The sequence below is a fragment of the Zalophus californianus genome, chromosome 5 (assembly GCF_009762305.2).
Source record: "Zalophus californianus isolate mZalCal1 chromosome 5, mZalCal1.pri.v2, whole genome shotgun sequence".
Lineage (NCBI taxonomy): Eukaryota > Metazoa > Chordata > Mammalia > Carnivora > Otariidae > Zalophus > Zalophus californianus.
The window spans coordinates 114,184,530-114,205,117 of record NC_045599.1 but is presented as its reverse complement, the minus strand read 5'-3'; the positions used below and the strand labels follow the sequence as shown (position 1 = coordinate 114,205,117).

Below are 20,588 nucleotides of genomic sequence, written 5' to 3'. Positions count from 1 at the left end.
ACTCGTTATAAAATTTTCTGGGGAATAAATTTTGCAGGAAGAAGTAGAACGTGAGTGTATGTGTGTGTGTGTGTACATACGTGTATATGTGTATTTATGTATACACATATATATGCAAAATAACGAAAATATACATTGCATAGACATTTTTTCTTCGTTCACACACAAAGAGTTCATTTAGAACTGCAGTCCTTCCTACTTTGAAATAACTGAGTTAAAAATGACTTTCAATTTTGGCAGGGCACAGAAGCTATGGTTAACCTTAAAATATTCAAACATTCAGTATTCTTATAAGTATTTTGGCTCACCCTACAAATTCTTACAGGTCTCAAGTCAGGGCCACTTTTTAAGACTAAGTCCACAAGGAAGGCAAAGGAGCCCGGCCAAAGTCTGCCAGTCTGCTGGAGAGAGTCCAACTGGTATGGGATCAGTGTGAGTAAAAACAAATGTGGACTGATGCTGGGTTGCAAGATTTTCCTACTCAAGGGAGTGAACCACACAAAATGTCTGTTGCTGTTTATTAAATTGCTATGCATATTTTCCTGGTTGTGTATATCAATCCATCAATAATATCAAGGAGACAAAAATAAAGAGCCTCCATGATGACTACATTCTCTGAGAACTGGTATTCTAAAAACAGACGGGCCTGGAACACAGGCATGCCCAGAAAGGAGAGAAGCTGCCGTGATTCCAGCACAAGATTTGGGGTTGGAGTTGGCACTCGCTCTTGGGGCTTATGATTTCTGTTAGTTATATGGCTTTGAAACTGCCTGAGCCCCAGTGTTTTCTATCAACATTGCATCATGCTCAAACAGGGATGATGCAACTTACTTTTATATACATTATTTCACTGAAATCCTTCAAACAATCCAGGGCAGTAGACGAAAATGTAAAACACAACAAAAGCACAGGTATTAATAGTATCTGGATGTCCATTCTAGAACAGGAATAGATTTCCTGCTATTATGGTTCTATAAAATCTATTGTTCTATAAAAAGGAATACGATTTCCCTGATATTTCAGAACATATGGGTCAACTGGAGTATGACAAGAGGAGTAGTAGCTGACAGCTGACACCTGCAGTCACACAGGAAGGAGGGTACAGGGCCCCCCTCCCCTCTCAGCCAAAGTACCACCTAATAACGAGGGAGGCAGAGGTCACTCAGAGCCTGCTCCCTGCAGGACCTGTCATGATGCAGGGGGTGTGGTCCTGAGAGAGGAGGGAGAGTGGGGCATCTGTCATCATTCCCCCCACCCCCCGCCCAACTTCACACAGCAGCAGGGACCAACACCCTCGGGTGGCCACTGCAGAAGCCAGCTGAGCAAGTCTCACTTGTGTCCCTAGAGAGAGGAGGAGATGTGGTCATCGGAACCACACCCACACCAGGGACTTCCGATGCAGAACCGAGTGGGCCCCCACCACCGGGGACGTGAGGAAAGGAAAAACCCCAAGGACAACTGGACCAAGTGAGCCATAAGGTCCATCCCAACTCTAAAACCTGTGACTCTGCAGTAGTCATTCCCACACCCACTCGAGTGGAGATTTTATCAAATGTAACAGCCGCCTAATGGAAATGGACACGAAAACCCATCGTCCTTCCCACTGGCCAGGCGCTGGAGCTGGAGACAAGTCACAGCCCGGGGACAGAGGGCAACGCGGGAACCAAGAATAACAGAGCGCAGGTGCTAGCTAGGGGCAAGCTTGGAGAAAGGAGCTGCTCACTCAGGGCTGGGTCCGAATATTAGACAGAGGGCTATGAAAACTCTATGTTTTGCATAGTTCCACAAAGGTGACAAGGGAATTTGGGCCACTTTCATATATTTTTCTTGCTAACCTAATATTCAGTAAAACGGGTGCCAGAAACACAAAACTTTCTAGGCTGTAGTGGCTACAACTCCCCTTTAAGCTGACACAACTCTCATCAATTACTAACCCAAAGTTGAGCCAGAAGAGATGAAAAGATGAAAACTGTTTCATCTTTTGCAGCAGCCAGATTTACTCTGATTTTAGAACACTTTTTTCCCGGTAGGTTATTACATTTTTCAGATTACTAGGATGTAGTAGTTTGCTTAGTTTTAAACACTAAATGGCACCCTCATTGCCCTGAAAAAAATCGATAGACACATCACAGTTATTCCCAGAGAAAAATTATGGAATATAAAAAGAATTTGGAATAGAAGAATCTGGGTTAACGTATCTTTAATTGGCTTTTAATAAGATTTCTTTTCATGAGCTCAAGCACTTAAGAAAACTAAAAATTGTAACATTTCTCCTCAAACACTGTGTTTCTGTTAAAGTTACAGTGATTTTTCTCCAGGTCTCCCTTAGAAGAATGCGAGCTTTACCCACCATTTACCGGTTGCACCGCCGAATGACATCATCTCCCTAAGCCACAAATCCTGCCAGATTCCTGTAAATATATCACCTACCTCACATGTGTGTAAGGAGTAAAAAACTAGTACCTTCCATGCCCAGCCCCATGGATCTCAATCCTGGCTGTACTTCAGAACCACCTGGAACTTAAAAAAATATAATGATGGCCAGGCCTATGCCAGAGACTCCCCGTTCAGCTGGGGTAAGGTGAGGCCCAGACGTGGCTATTTTTAGAAGCTTCCTGGTTGAGAACAACTGGCTTAGAGTGACCGTAGAATAACCATAACTAATAAAGTGATTACTATCTTTCTCCATCTCTGTTTGGTAACAAGTATCAAGTAAACAGGTCACAGTGTAAGGGTTTTTTTTTTTTTTAACTGTAATATAAATTTTATTGTTTTCTGTTCGATCTACCTCAGTGCATTTTTAAAAAAATAGCAAGTTTAAATGTTTGTCCTTCTTTTTTATTACCCCTGCCATGGGGTAAATCTTTCCCTATCCCTGCCGTGAGGGTATTGAGCCAGAGATGCTCACTTTGATTTTTCCATCTCAGCCAAGCTGAGATTCTGGGCCAACAACAGTCTAGAGGCTTCAGGGCCCTGAAGCCAACACTCAGTGAAATCCCTCACAGCCCCCATGGATGCACAGGGTTTCTATATTTAGAAAAATAAAATCCAAGATCTCGATGGTCACTGCAGAGCCTGGTTCTCCCTGCTTTGTCAAGGACCCTACAGAGAAAGGATGGGAAGAGTGCACGTGGATCATGGGCCTCCTCCCCCGCAGCCCTTCACCAGCACACCCTCTCTGCCAAGCAGTGGAGGGCAAAGAGAGAGGGGGTAGACAGAGACAGCCTTGCTTTTGCTAAATTCCTGCAAAGAGAGGATTCTTTCTGGGGCTTTATAACTGTTGTTGGAATCACTCTATGGTAAACCATGACACTTTTTTACCACGCAGGTAGAGCTTTCTAAATAAATTGAAAACCACTTCACCCCAAATGCACTCAAGTTAAAATCTGACCTGGAGGAGCGCCTGGGTGGCTCAGTCGGTTAAGCGGCTGCCTTTGGCTCAGGTCATGATCTCGCAGTCCTGGGATAGAGTCCCGTGTCAGGCTCCCTGCTTAGCAGGGGAGTCTGCTTCTCCCTCTCCCTCTGCCCCTCCCCCTGCTTGTGTGCTCGAAAACTCTCTCTCTCTCTCAAATAAATAAGTAAAAATTAAAAAAAAAAATAAAATCTTACCTGGAAAGATGCTCAGTCCTCGGTTTACTTCTAAGCTAAGGGTCAGGGTTCGAGCGGTGATGCTAAAAATTTGTCGTGGTGCAAAGTTCAAACCATCAGTAACCTGAAAATTAAAGCCTCCTGACATGGCTCCTTCAAAAGAAGAATTACATTCTGGTCACTTTGGCTATTCAGCAAAAGCCACCCACTTTCACCCTCTCTCCCGCAAATCAACCCCTATCAACTGGAGGATGTGTTAATAGAGTCACTGAACTCACCAAACCAAATATTGCCAAAATGTGAAGTTAAAAGAACATTAATAAAGGTTAAAATGCATATTTCCCCCTCCCCTTTCCCCCTTCCCCTTACCCCCCTCCCTGTGACCTAACAAAAGAAAGCAAAGGTGTTACCTCTAAGAAATTTTAAAAAATCTTTTAAAACATATTCATCACCTTCATTTTCTTCCTTTGGATTGCACACACGTCGGATGCACGTGTACACACACACACACACACACACACACACACAAGCAATTCCTGAAATATTGATAATGCTGACTTAATAATGCCGAAAATCAAAACTAGGGGGAAGTAAAAACACTTAGCTCCTCCCTCCAAATAATTTCTAATTATTCACTGATCTCGAACTAGCTGTTTTCTGCTAAGGTAGTAAAGAGTGGGGAAAGATCCAGGTCAGCTTTTGTTAAATTCCTGCAGGAAGAGAACTGTACTCCCACACTGCTGTCAAAGGATTAGTGATATCAATAAAGTTATAAAATAACTTATGTGTGTCAGAGAAATTGAGACAGGCCCCCTATGGCTCCCGTCCCCAGGAGTGCTTTCCCAGTCTGACTCACAAAGCACCAGGCGAGCTCACGATGTAGAGCCTGATGTTCGTATTCCCATCACCCTTTGAAAATGTTCAGCCAGCAGTAAATCTGGAGGCCCACATGTCTTTGCATCATGTAATGGGTAGAAATGTTCTCTTTGTTGCCCTCAGGGACATGTGGCAAGGAACAAAGAAGGCAGGGTCAGACTCCGCAATTACGTACAAGTACTCCCTTAATAACACAATTTAATAAACGGCTGGCTGACGGCTTGACAGCCTCTTGAGATTCTGTTATCTATGCACACCCAGAGTTCCCCGAGTCCTCACGAAAAAGGGTTACAGACTTTTAAAAATTTCCCAATACACTCAAGAGTCATCGTTTTTAAAAAGAGAGAGAGAAAATTCTGAGTCTGCTTAATTTCGAATAGGGGCCCACAATCAAATTTTGTTTGCTTGCTTGTTTGCTTGTTTTTACTAGAAATAGCACTCTGAAGTTGCATTTAATGAAACATGAAATGAGGAAGAGAATACTTTCAGCCACCAGGCACTTTCCACATTTCATGAATCCAGAAACAACGTGGAAACGGAATCAAAAGGAATCCTATCAAAATACATACTAGAATAGTGTCCTGGGAATACCCTAACTTATAACACTATGACCAAAGAGCGGAAAGGAGGGAAACATGAAAGGAGGGGAGACCTGTAGATTTTCTGTTGCACAACCTCAGATCTTTCTGACAGAACTTTGCAAAGGGCGGCCTTAAATCACACAGCCTCCCCCATCTTGGCTTTATCAACCTACTTAGGTTGTCATGTGAAAAATGAATTAGATTAGTGGTAGAGCACTTTGCAAATATAAATGCTAAGAGAGACTAATTAAACCTAAGCCTTTGTTTGGGGCTGATAATGGACAGATGTAGCAGGAGAACCAGCTGGTCTCAGCAACAGCCTCGTCTGCGCAGGGCTCCAGTCCCTTTGCGGGCCATTACTGCCTCCGCAGCCATTTAGAGAATGTAATGGATTGATTCTCAAAGAGCTTGCCTCTAACTCTCCTTCCTGCTTTTTTTTTTTTTTAGGAGAAATTATTTCCTCTACCAGCCAAAAGTGAACATGGATCTGGTTGTTGACAAATAAATAAATCCAGAGAGCCAATTATCATTTTAGTCCTGCAAATAGTAAGTGCAATTCTTTAACCTGCTCTGTCCTTCAGTGGGTGGCAGCCAGCGGAGAAAGCCCAGCTTCAAGGTCAGCTCAGCTTACATCGTTCTGAGCCTCAGTTTCTTCATCTCTAAAATGGGGTCACTACTCCACATGGCTCAGAGGACTTGTGCAGAGTAAATGAAATGGGTCATGTGACCGCACCTCCTGTGATGTCAGTGTGGCCAGAGACTCAAGGATTCCTTTTCCTGGCCAACTGCATCGTTGTAGAAATCCGAAACTTCCCTTGGGGGAGTGTCCAGAGTGGTTCTCTCCATTTTGAAAATATAATCCTTTCAAAAAAATAACCTTTCTAGGCCTTCATCTAATAATACTTGGATTGTTGGTATCTAATAATCAAAACCTCACAAAATTTGGAGGAAATTTCCTATTACTTCAGTACCTCTTTAAATGAATCATATTTTATTAATCGGCACATCTGTACACATTTTAAAAACGAGAACATCCATACGTGGAAAAGATCATCCGGTCTAGAATCAAGGCTTTGGTACATATGTGAGTAGATTTAGTATCTTGTTGCAATAAAATTAACCCCCTAGGTCCCCAGGTTACGGGTTTGGAACTATTAGTTGAGAGCATTCACATAGTAAATTATTTTCAGATTATTTGGGGATTCTTTGTATTAACTGCAGAGATAATCAGGAAAATACTACATTTGAATTTAGAAGATTTTTTTTATCTTTATTTTCTTGACTATATTTTCAAAGAAGTTAATAAAAATGGCTGACCAGCTATGACTGGTAGCTTTCCCATCATGCCCCCTGGCTCATGCATGCCCAACCCCCATTCACTCAGCAGCATGGGAGTGGGCTCCTTCCCCTCTCCGTCCAGTGACAGGGGCAACCTGGAAACAAAGCCAGACTGGATCACCCCTTCCTCAGATTTATAGGAGCTATTTGGCTTACTGATTAACAGAAGGAAGAAAACAAGCCTTTTAATGTCCGAGGCTCTTGGAATTACAGCTATATTCATTCATTAGTTTATCCATGTGTTCATTTATTTTACAAATATGTTTGTTTTGTTCACTAAAGTATCCCTAGCATCTGGAACATGACCTGGAACATAAAAGGTATTCAATATTATTTCATTCTTTCAACACATTTTTATTAAGCACCTACTTGTTCTCATCACTCTTTGAGGTGCTGAGGATCTCAGAGCAAACAAAACAAAGATCCTGCTCTTGTACCCTCTAGCGCGGAAGACAGACAACAAACAAACAAAGCAATCTATACTACAATGGCAGGAAGTCAGTAAGGGATGGAGAGGGACCAAGTAGAGATGCTATTTTAATGGGTGGTCCGGAAAAGACTCTCTGGGAACGTTATATTTGAGCATAGACCTTACATGACCATGTGAGTAAGCCATGTGTGAGTTATAGGTGCTCTCTGGTGTTTGCTATCATTAGCCTTACGACAACGTGCCACTTAAAAAAAATGACAGACCCCAGAAAGTTTTTAGATGGCTTGTGGTTTTCAGGCAGCAACTACTAGGTTTGACCATCATGTTAACCTCTGATTCAAACACATTTTAGTTTCGCATTACTTTTCTTTATGACATACCAGTGTGTACAAACACTAGCTGGCCCTTGTTGATTTGAGCCTGGGTGAAGTTCTGGATGCTTCGGCCAGGAAAGGACTGGAGAGCCAAATGCCCGTTGCTGGGTGGAGTGACCCAGTAGGTGAGGTCCTGCGGGGAGGAGTCCTCATCTTCTGCACAGAGGTCACCCCTGGTAATCTCAGTGACAGAATTTGCCCACACCTTAAAAACAAGAGAAGCACAGATCTTGCAAAGACCAATTCCAATCATGACACATAAGTAAACTGGAGAGCTATGCTACTCTGGCCTCTTGCACAAAGATTTAGAAACTAAAGCAATTCACTAGAGCTTTTAAAGCATGAAGATTCTTTTTTTTTTTTAAGATTTTATTTATTTATTTAAGAGAGAGAGAGAGCATGAGCACAGGGAGAAGCAGACACCCTGCTGAGCAGGGAGCTTGACATGGGGCTTGATCCCAGGACCCTGGGATCATGACCTGAGCCGAAGGCAGATGCTCAACTGACTGAGCCACCCAGGCATCCCTAAAGCATGAAGATTCTTAATTCAAAACAGACATATAATTAAATACCAGATGAAATTCAGGGCATGCTATAGTGTTTGTTTAATTTGTGAGGTTTATAAGGTCCCCCCCAAAATAGTATTCATAATTATTTATTCAAAATTAATTATTTAAAGTGAATACTTATATAAAGTATAATAACAATAAAAGCTGATGGTAACTAAGCACCTTCTGTATGCCTGGCATGTGCTAAATATGGAAGCATAGGCTAAGATTCTACATGGAATCTCAGATCATCATAGAACCTACTCACAGGGCTGATTTAAGGATTTCTATTCATCGTTTTAAGAAGTGAATGATTTCATCAGCTCTTAAATATTTGAGGGAAAACACATGTTGTGTATTTTAAGAATTTTCCTTTATTTTACCTGTCTTGCAGGAAAACACATAAATGGTGCCTATGTCCTTGCAATGTCTGCTGTGCTGATAGCTCATCTACAATTATTTCTGAGTAATAGTCTCTATTTTGCAATTACATTTAAAATCTATTTACCTTGCTTAAATATCCTAGTTCCACAATTCATCATTTATTGAGCATCTACTATGTTCCAGGCAACGTTCTGGGTGCCTGCAATCCATCAGTGAACAAAACAGAGTCCTATCCTCATAGAGCCTACATTCGGGCAGGAGGGGATGAAGGAGTACAGGGAACAAACAACAGGCATAGTAATGAAATGAACTATACAGTCTGTTAGAAGTTCACCGGCACTATGAAAAAAATGTAAAATAAAGCTAAATAAGGGGCTCAGGGGTGGGAGAATGTTAAATCAGAGGCTCATTTGAGAAAAACTGGAAGGAGGTGAAGGAGGAGCCACATGGCTATCTAGGGAAAGAACATGCAGGCAGAGGGAACTGCCCTAAGGTGGGAGCAAGCGTCATCCGTTTGAGGAGCAGCAGGGAGGTCAGTATGGCGGGAGCAGTGAGATGAGGAAGGCAAGAAGATGAGTCAAAAATGTAATGGAAGGCCCAATCCTGCAGGGTCTTGACAGCCATTGTATTTGTAAGAACTTGGGCTTTTACTTGAGTGCAATGGGGAAGAATCATAGGGCTTTAGGTGAGGAGTAACTTGGTCTTAACAGAACCCTGTGGCTTCTGTGTCAAGAACAGACCATGGGAAGGCAGCGGTAGAAGCAGGGAGACCAGTTAGGAAATGACTGCCATAATCCTGGAGAGAGATGAGAGAAGAGAGTGGCCGGAAGTTGTTGAGGTGGTAAGAAGGGGTCAAATTCTGGGTGTGTTTTGAAGGGAAAGCCAACAGGCTGTCTGGCGAATTGGACATGGTGAGGTGTGGAAGAAGGAAAGGTGGAGGAATGACTCCATGGTTGGGACCTCAACACCTAGAAGGACGGAGTTATCATCAACTGAAATGAGGAGAGCGGCACAGGGAGTGGATTCGGGAAGTAAGATCAGGAGCTCAGTTGTGAACTTGTTGAGCTGAAAAACGCATATTTAGACATTGAATCCCATTTGAAGGAAGGAGGCTGTTTTGAGTTTCTATAATCATGCAGTCACATGGTATTTGACGAGCACTAAAAATGGGTGGCATTATCACTAACTAAATTTTCACATTTCTGTCTGTATTTATAAATGTCTTCCCTATAGAAACACCATGCATATTTTCGAGCTTATGTCATTCTTTGCTCTCTGACTAGAACCTTATCATCTTCTATGCTTGTTACCAACTTGTTTAAAAATTCAATCCTAAGTGATTTAATAGATATCTTTCTGGTCTAAGAGGCTGTTTTCCTTAGTAGCACAAGGAGTTAATGAAATATCTTAATTCATGCTCACTCATTATCTAATAACTATTTAAACAGAATCTGAGAAAGGAATATCAGAAAATATATAAGATAGGATCCTACATTTTCATATGAGGCATGATATGCCTTAGCTATGTAACCTTGGGCACATTTCTTAATTTACCTATGCCTTAATTTCCTCCTTAGTAAACTAGGAATGATAGAATTATTATGTGTAATGAGTGATTTAAAATATGTAAAGTACTTAGAAGAAGCTTCACCTGGCAGATAGTAAGAGTTCAATAAATATTAGCTCTATGTCACCCATCTTCTTCATCAGATTCAGCTCTGAAGATAAATATGATTTTTTAAGACATTACTCAAAAGTCATTTGGAGTGTCCTGATTATGATTATTGGAGCCATTCTATAACATGTACTGTGGATTTTGTTTAATCCCACAGCATCTCTCCATAATTTGGGGTGAGATAGTTCATCTGTTTCATGACTGTGTTGTCGATGGATGCTCCTATGTCTTGGCTTTTGGAATATGGCCACTGAGGATTTTTTAGCCCTAAACTCTAAGGACGTCAGTTTTTTAACAGCTACCAGAAATGCTCATCAACCTAATGTTCAAATTATAAGGTTTTGGTCTTCAGTTAATCCATGGAAAGGCTACAGTGTGTATAAAATACACAATTGGACTACTTAACAAAATTCCAAAGCCACTGATTCTACTTTTTCACTTTTTACATTTTAAAATCCATCCATGTATCTTATTTTCCTTTAAGAACTCAAGCTGATTTGGAAATGTACTGCCATTCTCTTCTCGTGACTCGTAGATACTCATTTTTTCCAGCACCATGCACACAAAAGCTGGATGAAGCACGTTTTCCACTGCAGCTACTCTTCCGTGCAACTCTGCTTTTGCCCCCTCTTGCCTCTGGAATATACCATCTTTCAAAACAAGTGGAAAACCTGCCACTCAAAACAAGAGCTGGTAACTTTAGTTCTTTATTTCCACTCAAATCAAATTTAGTTCAATTAACAGCCCCACTGCTTTGGGTGAGGCTTGATTTAGTGCCAAGTCATTGGTCATTGCAACTTCAGGTAGATGGGGTGAAGAAAAACAAAGGTTGCAGACCTGAATGCAGAATTAAAAGTGACCCAAAGCCCAAGAAATAATGGTTTAAGGAATTCATATTTGAAAAAGTAATTAGCACATTAATTGGAACACATTTTTAAAAATTCACCTTTAACTTAAACCGAAGGTCAATGGGATTTAGAAACCTAATTATAATCCAATATAATCCTAATTATGACTCTAATGTTTAAAAACCCAGACCTTTGTTTTGAGTTTCAGATGAGGGATGTGAAATGTTTATAAAGTTACTATCCCACTGTCTGACCCTTCTAAGCCTTCTGTCAAAATCTCAGGCTTTGCTGCCTTAATTCTTTCACTGTCCCTGGCTCTCAACGCTCTTTTTAGTGATGACAAATGCTTATCAGAAACAAACAAATGATTCTATTTTTGGTGTAAAAGACAACAACAAAACAAAATGTACAGTATTGAAAGCCAAAGTTGAAAAACAGGAAAGTGAAGCCCCCTTGTGGACACAAATACATTTGATCAGGTATGCACCAAAATTTCTGGTGATGCTTGAAGACAAAAGTACTCAGTAGACTATATTTCAGAGTAAAATGCAAAGGATTCATTTCAGGACTTGGTCTAACCCCAATTCCTAACACCAGTCTGTCACATCGGAAATGATTCCCTGCACCACTGAACGACTTTGGAGACCAGCCAGCCACAAGTTCTGTGGCTAAATGAAATGTTGTTTAAAGTACTTTAGGAGAAAGGAGTGTATCCTATGCTAGGATAGAGCGGTTAACATTCAGATTTCTGCCTTTGAACTCCTATCCAGAGTCTGAGATGCTATCAGCGGGTCTACCCCCTAGGCTCCCACTTCCTTTTCCCAAGTAGACTACAGATAACCCTTCTTGCCACTTGCTCCAAGCTCTGATGACAAGTAAGGAGTCTGGGTAGTCATATGGGATAATCTGAAGGTCTTGAGAAAGTTCTGTTTGAAAAGTCAAAGACAGCATAGAATCTCAAGACTATGATGGTTAATTTTATGTGTCAAGTTGACTAGGCCACGGGGTACCCGGATATTTGGTTAAACATTATTCTGGGTGTTTCTATGAGAATGGATGAGATTAACATTTTGGATGAGATTAACACTTAAATCAGTTGACTGAGTAAAGCAGAATTATTCTCCCTTAAGTGGGTGAGGCTCATACAACCAGTTGAAGGCCTAAGTAGAAACAACAACAACAACAACAACAAAACCAACTGATCCTCCTGTGAGTAAAGAGAATTCTTTTCTGTCTGACTGCCTTTGAACTGGGACATCAGCTCTTCTTGTTGACCTTCATATGGGAACTAAACCATTGGTTCTCCTGCGTCTCTTGCCTGCTGACTAACCCCACAGATCTTGGAACTTGCCCACCTCCATAATCACATAAGCCAATTCCTTATAATAAATCCAGATATATATATATCTTTTACACACACACACACCAACCCACAACTCAGTCATGGTTTTGTTGTCAAGGAAGATGAGGCTCAGAGAAATTTTGCTTAAGTTGGGCAATTTACAAACCTTGAACTCCGGTCTTCTAACTTCAATCCAGAATTTTAAAGACAGGAATGCGATTCTTACCAGATAAATAAGTGAATAAACTCAGAAAGAGCCAGAGTCAAATGACCACATCCATTGAAACTGGGAAGTTGCACCCTTCCTGGCCTAGATCCAGGCTCTCCAGGGAAGAAGGTAAGAATAAAGGAAATGGCCCTTGCCCCCAGTGACTCTTCCTTTTTTCTTGAGAAAAACACTCTGGACTCAAGGATGGGGGAGGGGGTGTGGGCAAACTGCCTGAGCAAGCTCAAGGTTCTCGGCAGTGACCGTATTTCCCTAATTTAAAGGGAAGACAGAGACAAAGGCCAGCATACACATTTTTTCCTCTCACAATCTAATGTTCTGAAGATCTTAAATTGACAGGAATATTTCAATATAATAAAGCTATTATTAAGTTGAGGGCGCCTCTTATAACTAATGGCACCTCAGAACTGAAAGCCAAACCCACAACAAGGCTTCAATTCCTTTTCAGGAGGAAGCCCAAGAGTTCACTGCGTTATTCCTTGGTCTTCCTCTCCTTCAGCCAGCTCCAGCTCTTCTCCCATGTCTGTCCAGATTTTAGGTCCCTCCCATGGATCTTTCTCATCCTGCAGTTTCGCACCACACAGCAAAATGCCGAACTCCTCTGCTGAGGTTCCTGGGCGAACACATGTGTGTTCAATACAATTGCTGTGGACCTATTCCCTGAAGTCTGCGTGAGGGGGAGCAAGAAGCACCACAGCTTTGGGGCTTTTTTCTTTGTAATAAAGACAGCCCTTGATCATGTGGATGCACTGAGAGAGCTTGAGGCAGTCATGAGTAGTGGGCCAAGTGGCAGAGAATGGTGGTGAGACAGTCAGACTTTTCACACCTTCCCTTGGTGATTCTGGGCCTCGCTGCTCCTATTATGATGAGGACATCAGGAACAGCAGTTGCTTTGAGCGTTGTGAAAATGATACCACTTCTGGAAGATGTTCAGTACTGTACTCCGTAAGCACGTAATAAATGTAAACTTTTATAACTGTGCTTAATAATCATTGACGCCTACGATCCCTTCCCCAGAGCCAACAACCTAGTCTTAGATCGCTTTGCTGAGAATGAGTTCAGTAGATAGTAACACCACAAGAATCTGTGAAAACAGAGGTAGGCCTACAAATGTGACCAGCTAGAACGTCCCATTCCCAGGCTGTCTAGACAATGACTGGAGTAAACTAAAGATAAAGCGACACGTTCCAAAGGTGTAAACACCACTAGTTTTTCACTTAAAATACAGAGGCTGAATAATGAGCCAAGCCGTAAAATACCTAAAAGCCTTAAAAAGCTTATTCCTAAATCCAATTATTTTGAGCAAATAAAAACAGATTTTAAAAACCCCAGCCTGTTTCCATGTTTAACAATATAAAATTTTCTAGTTAGATAAGCCCCCGGTGAGCGCTATTTGTGTCCACCTCTTCTGCATCTCTTCTGACTACCCAATTTCCTCTGGACTTCTAAAGAATCTATTATTAACTATTTACTCTCATGAGTGTGTAAACAAGGCTGAAGTTGTCCAAAACGTATGTGGGACGATTTGTCTCTGCCAAATTTCGAAGTGAACACCTTCAGATTCCCACGTCTGGGCATACCTGATGAATGTGTCCCCTAGAGGCTGAAATGTGCAAGGGGCCATTTCTGGATTCTTCCAGAAATGCAGCTGTACTAAAGGAAGAAAGAGCCAAGGCAAAAGCCTGGTCTCTGAAACACGGGCCAATGTTGGGGGGAAACTGACAGTTTATATTTTCATTTAGTCATCCCTTCAACAAATACTTCTTGTTTGTTATGTGTCGGTCATTGCTGGAGAGCCTGAAAAGAGGCATGAACAAGTCATCAGGCTCCTGTGCTGTCACTCTGTCCTCAGCCTGTCATTTAACTGTCATGTGATTTCCTCCTCTGTCCAATGAGGGAAACGGTAGTACAACTCTCAGGGAGCTAAAAGCCCTTAGAGTGATACCTGGCACATAATAATGGCTAACAATTATTTTTTTGAGCACTTACTATTGTAATACCTATGACTCTTCTCCAAGCCAGAATAGCAAATTTATGCCCAAGTCCTTAGAAGAAGGGACAGTATGAAGGAGTGATGTACGACCAAAAAAATCTACTGAATGAAAGCTTTGGGATCCTTGAGTGTAAACTGGCACAAATGGGTTCACCAGCATTGACATAGGTAGTGCTGGTGTGGGAGGAAATGGTACCATAAGAGCCAGAGGGAGTCCTGTGCATCAAGCCCTTTGTGTGGCCAATAGAAGCCATGACATTGCTTCAGGTTCCCACATCAGGACAGGAGCCAAATGGCGGACACCATGTGGTTGCCAAAACATGTTTATCTGTGAGTGCCTAAGAAGCACCCCCAGGGGATTCTCAGAAAGAGTGAAGGCTGACGGAAGTTCCCAGAAACAGCATAATACCATCACATGATTGTACAGTGGTTTTTGTTTTATTCTAATACTGGTTTAGCCTTGGAGTTTTTCAGTAATAATGTTACCATTTATTGAGTCCCAACCACACCACATGTCAGGAACTGTGGGAGAGTTTTACAACATTTTCTCTTTTATTCCTCACAACTCTGCCTCCATTTCCTACCACCTTGATGAGAGCACACTGAGGGAGTAAATAATTTGCCTAAGGTCACACATTCAATACCAGGGAGCTGATTCTCACCTTCCCACCCTAACTAGAAAAGGCCATGCCTTGGGGAATATAGTGTGAAGGACACCCACTCAAGAAATACAACAAGACAGTAACTCATTGGGATTCATCATCTTCCAACAGTTACCCAACAGAATGTCCCAGTCACAACTAACATTTATTTAAAACCAGTAGGAATATGTTAACCGTACATACATAGTCCTATGTCTTCTTATTTAACATCAGAAATAATATAAAAGAAAATCAAATTGGTAGCCCTAATGTTATTATGATAAATCAAAAGACATGGAGCACTTACCTGAAGGATTTTGTTGGCTGTTATTACTGGAGCCTCATCATTTACGGATTCCACAGTTACAAAAAGAGTTTGGGGCAGACTCTGTTTTCCAAGCTCTGAGCTACTTGCAAAGATGGTGAAATTGTCAAGAAGCTCCTCGCTATCATCATGCACGTAGTAAATCAGTTCATTTTCCACCTACAACCACCACCAACAAAAATCACCAACTTATTGAAATGTGATTTAAAAACATGAACAAATTGCTATAATCCTAATTTTTATGTCTCTCTAAAACACAGAAGCATGTGTTCGTCCTATGAGGTTTGATTCTGACACTCAGAGTGGAAATTATGACGGACAGGATAGTTTTCATGAAGTGATGCCACATCCCAGGAGTAAGTTTAAGGAGGAATGGAGCGACGCAGCACATAGTGTGAAAGAGAACACTGGGCTGGTAATCAGGAGACCTAAGTCAAAGGCTAGTTCCAACACTGAAATGTGCAATAGGTAAGTGATACAATCCAGCTGTTCTTTCAGTGGAACAACACCCACTGAAATTTGGACTCTACTTGTTTACTTACAGTGACTAATTTTTGAAGTTGTGGATTACTTTGTTAGAGAATTCAGAATGTTAGGTTGAGGCTCTGAAGCTTCTACCCTTCTACCCACTTGTTGGATTTTTGTTGTTTGGAGACATCTGGACCAGGGCAACTATTAAGTTTCCCCAGACTTCTCTTTTCTGAACTAAGCATGCATCATTCCTTTAACTGTTCTTTGTACGGGAGACTATACATGCTCCCTCCTAATCCTGTTCCTCCTTCAGAACACAATCGTTTTTTGGTGCATCTCTTAGCTGATGCTACCCATAACTAGCTACCAAACATCTCCTGTGGACAGAATATAATAAAATATATCAAAATCAAATTTTATCAAGGCAGATTTCCCTTACAGGTCCCCTGTCACCAATAACACAAATGGCAAACATTTACTTTTATCCTTGTTAGATTTCATTTTCTAATTTTCATTCTGAAATGGTCATCAAATGAATTAATTATTCCTCTTGGATTTGTAATAACCACAAATTTGATCAGAATGCCTTTCATGTCTTTAAGGCTCTGATGGAAAATACTGAAGAGCACAGGATCATAATTAGAGACCAAGAGAATTTTCAAGCTAGAAGGGAACTTGGCTTCAGTGAGTCTGTGACCCAAATATAAAATGGCAGAGAACTTCCAAAGCCCAACAGGAGTAGTTGAACTTCTGAAAAAGTCTCTGGGGTTGTGTTTGTTTTGATAAAATACTGCCAAAAATTTTAACAGTTCAACTTTGCCCGTTCCTATGGTGCACTTCCTTTGAGCAAATACTTTTGATCTCTCAGAGGTGTTTCTGACAAGAGTTGAAAAGTTCAGGAAGAGTCTCAAGGGAAAGTTGTGGCCATTTGTACACAGGTGCTATGAGAATTTCTTTGGAGTTCTGTGGGCAGAGGAGTTCCAGACCATAGGCTTGACCACAAGTTCTGAAACATGCTGTTTTAAGCTACTTGAAACTAAACACAGAAGATGGCATTGATCAGAATGTGAGAGAATTTGTACCTAAAGTGCTTTAGGAACATAGTATTTAATTCAAATTGCCTCCTCACTATCTTTCCTGGAGAAATATAGCATTTCTTCAAAGGAGTGGCACTCCCCCAAATTACATGCCATTTAATATGTATAAATGTAAAGGCAAAGAGAAGATTGGGTGGGGGTTTGCCTATTTCTTGACTTCTAACACTAGAAAAATATCTGCTGACCTGAAATTAAAAGATATAACAAACTTGTAGAAAATCTTAGAAGACTGAAAAGTATTGGGTCCCCTGTCACCAATCATGTTCAGGGCATAGGGTGTCATGCCTCTGCTCACCTTCTCCCTCCCTCTTTGCTCCCCATGTCACTCAGGGTTAAAGGTGACATAGAAGGCCCTCCCATGCTGGACCTCCCTAACCTCATTTCCAGCTCTCCCCCTATGGCATGCGGTCCACTAAAGCCCTTGCTGCTCCCCACACAGCTATTCACTTGCTCTTCCCTCTGCCTGAATGCTCTCCCACCATGTCTACCTGGCTCACCCATCCATCACTTCCTCCAGTTGTCTGCTCAGATGCTGCCTTCTCAGTGGGACCTCCCCTGACCACTTGATTTGAAACCAAACAGACACACACACACACACACACACACACACACACACACACACACACCACTGAAGGCTCTGGCACTTCCCAGCTCCCTTTCCTGCTTTATTTTTCTCCATAGCACTAATCTTCACTCAGCATACCTTTTATTTCACTTATTTCTTTTTTCTATTGTCTCTCTCTGCCTCCTTCTTTCCCCTCCAGTGCACGGGGGCACAGATCATTGCCGGGTTTGTTCACTGCTGTATCCCCACTCCTTACAACTGGCATGCCTGACACATAATAGATACTCAAAAACGATTTGCTGAATGAATGAAGGGCAAACACAGCCACGGGCTCCTCCAAGCCACTCAACGTTATAGCCCCCAGTTGTTAGGGGTTAGTGCCGCATTACATGAAAATAATGATATCTCAAAACCTGGAGACCTTAGAGTCATATAGGAAGAGAAAGTACGAAGGGGTCACCTGGAAGAGCAGGGACACATGACCTTGACTGTGAACAAGGCTACACGATAACACAGATCCTAGAGGGAGCACACATACGTGACATACAGATTTCAACTAATCATTCTAAATGCACACTTCTTACAAAGCACAATCAATGAACTGACCAAGACAGGACAAAAACTTAGTGCTCAGTCTCTCACCTAGCATCCCTGAGGTGAACAGTATTAAATTCAACTTGCACCAGAGCAAGTGGTCATCTTGGATGGTTTGTCCGGCCTTTGAGAAGGAAGGCATGATGAAGAGATGCCTATAGGAAGTCACTAAAGGATCACCTTCCCTGGGTCCCCAGTAGTGAAACACTGATTTCCAAGGTCATTTCCAGTCCTCAGGATTCTCTGCTTCTTCCCATGGCTCCCTAAGACCTCCCCAGTCTAACCCTCTCGACATATAATTCAAGACTCTCCCCAGTCTGGCCTCAGTTCTCTCTGCCACTCCTGAGCCCGCCTGCAAGTCTTGTGGGCCATTTCCCAGCCCCCAGAACCCATTCACTTTAATGCCTCCTTGGCCACGCTGTTCCCTTTGCTCATGTTGCCTTTTTTTTTCTTTTTTTTCTGTTTCTCCTCTGTTACCTCCCTGCTCTTTCTTTCTTTCCTCAAGTCTTGCTTAAACGTTACTCCCTCAGTGAAGTCTTCCCTATTCTCTTCAACTAGAGTCAGATGTGCCAACTCTGCGCTTCCTTAGCACCATGGTGAGAATGCTTTGTGAAGCATCAGAAGGATGTACTCATGTCAAGCTTGTGCACCTATGCCCCCTCCCCCAGCATCTCCTGAGGGCAAGGAATGTGGCTCCTTATCATGGCAACCTTGAACAGCAACTTGAACAGAAGAAGGGTTTAGCAAATCAGTTCAAGTCCATTGATAAGATGAAATCCTTAGAAGCAAAAGAAAGCAGCCCACATGGGTTTACAGATAACAGGACAAAGATCCCCAGAGATGCCAGGTGGTTGTTAATGGCTTCCAACCTGAAGAGTGCATATTCCCAGGAGCTTATAAAGGAAATGGTGGCAAGCTACTTTCAATACTTAGACAGTAATGGAAATCATTATTTTATTCATGATAAGAAAGCCAGGTCTCACAATAATACCAACCTAGCCCAAAGCAAAGAAACATGATGGCAGCCCTGAGCTGAGTGGTTATTTTATGCTGAACACTGACGGGAAGTGGTGTCCCGCTGCTGGATTGTGGGGACTGGGCCGTTTAGCCATTGCTATCACTGTGCTTACCTAGGGCACGGCACAGATACGCGCTCTCTCAGCATCTGTTAATTGAATACCGGAATGAATAAATGAGTAAACCCACTACTGACTAAAGCACGTCTGTGTTAACTATCTAGGTGTAACACTTTGAGTGGGACAGTGACAGTGAGGAGTTCCTCGAGAAATGGGCAGCCAGGACGGCCCAGAGGCTAGAAACCCATGGCTTATGAGCCAAAGTAGGAGAACCTAGAGATGTTTAACGTAAAGAAGATAAAATCCGAGGGAACTGGGTAACTTTTTCTTTCAAACATTTAAAGAGCTTTCAGGAAAGGAGGGACGACTTGTGCTGTGAGCTGACAGTGTCTAAGCAGCAGACTTCAGGTCAGCAGAAAGAACTTTCTAACAATTGAAGTATTTTTAAACTGGAAGTGCCCGTTGCATGAAGTAGTGAGTTCTCCATCACTGAATATATTTAATCAATGGCTAGATGACCTTTCTATGGGGTTACCATGGAAGGGGCTTCTAGCATCTGTTAGGAGGTTAAACTAGATACTCTTTCAAGTCTTACCACTCCTGAGAGTCCATTAATCTAAATAATAAATAGCATTTCTTTTTCTCTTATCCCATGTACCTAAATGTATTAACTGAGAATTATTACCTGTTTCCTGGTAAACTTCATTAGCTTTACTCTTGGAAAATTAGAATGTTCAACATAACCATGTTTTGGTGGTTTCAGTAGAACAAATTCACAGTCAACTCCCTCAAAATATTTGTTTCGAATTTTGAGATAGTCTTCCAGAAGTGCTTTGGAACCACCTTCTCGGATTGTGAAATTTTGTACCTCGAGAGGAATCCGCTTAGGGACGATATCCACTAAGATTTCAATTCCATTTACAGCTTGGAAACCATTCACCACTTCCAGTAAAAAATGGTCCTGTTGTTGGTCAGGAGCTGTCTGCACATAAAGAATATCCCCATCATCAATATCTTGTTGTGTAAAAATCAGAGGGGACTTTGCATCTGCACTCAAGCTGCCTTCTTCTGGTAAAGATTTCCTGAGGTATCCATGCATTGGTGGAATTCTGACAGTGAACACTGCCTCTGAAGGAATATTATCTTCGTGGACAGCCTTGAGTTTGTATATACAACACACAAACACAAAAAGAAAATCACATCAATACTCAATAAGAGTCAAGACCCTTGATGAACCAAATTATTCTCTATTAAAGTCTACAAATGGCTTAAGTTACTATCAGGGTCGATACAGTGTTTAAGCCTGGGTCTGTTCTGGTGACCATGTCAACATTTGCATTTAATGCAAATGGTTGCAAAGAAAAGTAACAGTCAACAAGACCTGAATAGCTTACTAATGCTTTAACAAGGCATTATTCACAGCAGCAAGACACCCAGGACTCAGCAAGTTGAGGTGAAAGAAATAAAACTGTATAAGAAGAAGGAATGAAAGATGGTCGAAGAAGCGGAAGTTGAATCACTTAAATTGCAAGACTTTAGAGGAAAGTTTTTCTCTCCCCTTTTAACTAGCTCAGCATTTTCAATGTATATTTAATTTACTGATTCAGCAAAATCCA

At 41.7% G+C, this 20,588-nt stretch overlaps 1 protein-coding gene across 3 annotated transcripts in view; it reads right to left on the bottom strand.

Annotated features, from left to right (window-relative positions):
* The window catches only part of LOC113929260 (chondroitin sulfate proteoglycan 4-like), a 75,159-nt gene that overhangs the window by 37,279 nt on the left and 17,292 nt on the right, over positions 1 to 20,588 (bottom strand). For all 3 annotated transcript variants that reach the window (XR_003522140.2, XR_003522141.2, XM_027606030.2), the window contains exons 4-7: positions 19,658 to 20,128; positions 15,152 to 15,328; positions 7,194 to 7,392; positions 3,610 to 3,741 (exon numbers count right to left, since the gene is read on the bottom strand). Coding sequence is in view for 1 of the 3 variants with exons in the window: in XM_027606030.2 (XP_027461831.2) it covers positions 3,610 to 3,741; positions 7,194 to 7,392; positions 15,152 to 15,328; positions 19,658 to 20,128 (979 nt within the window). In the remaining 2 variants the exon portion in view is untranslated. The remainder of the gene's footprint in view (positions 1 to 3,609; positions 3,742 to 7,193; positions 7,393 to 15,151; positions 15,329 to 19,657; positions 20,129 to 20,588) is intronic.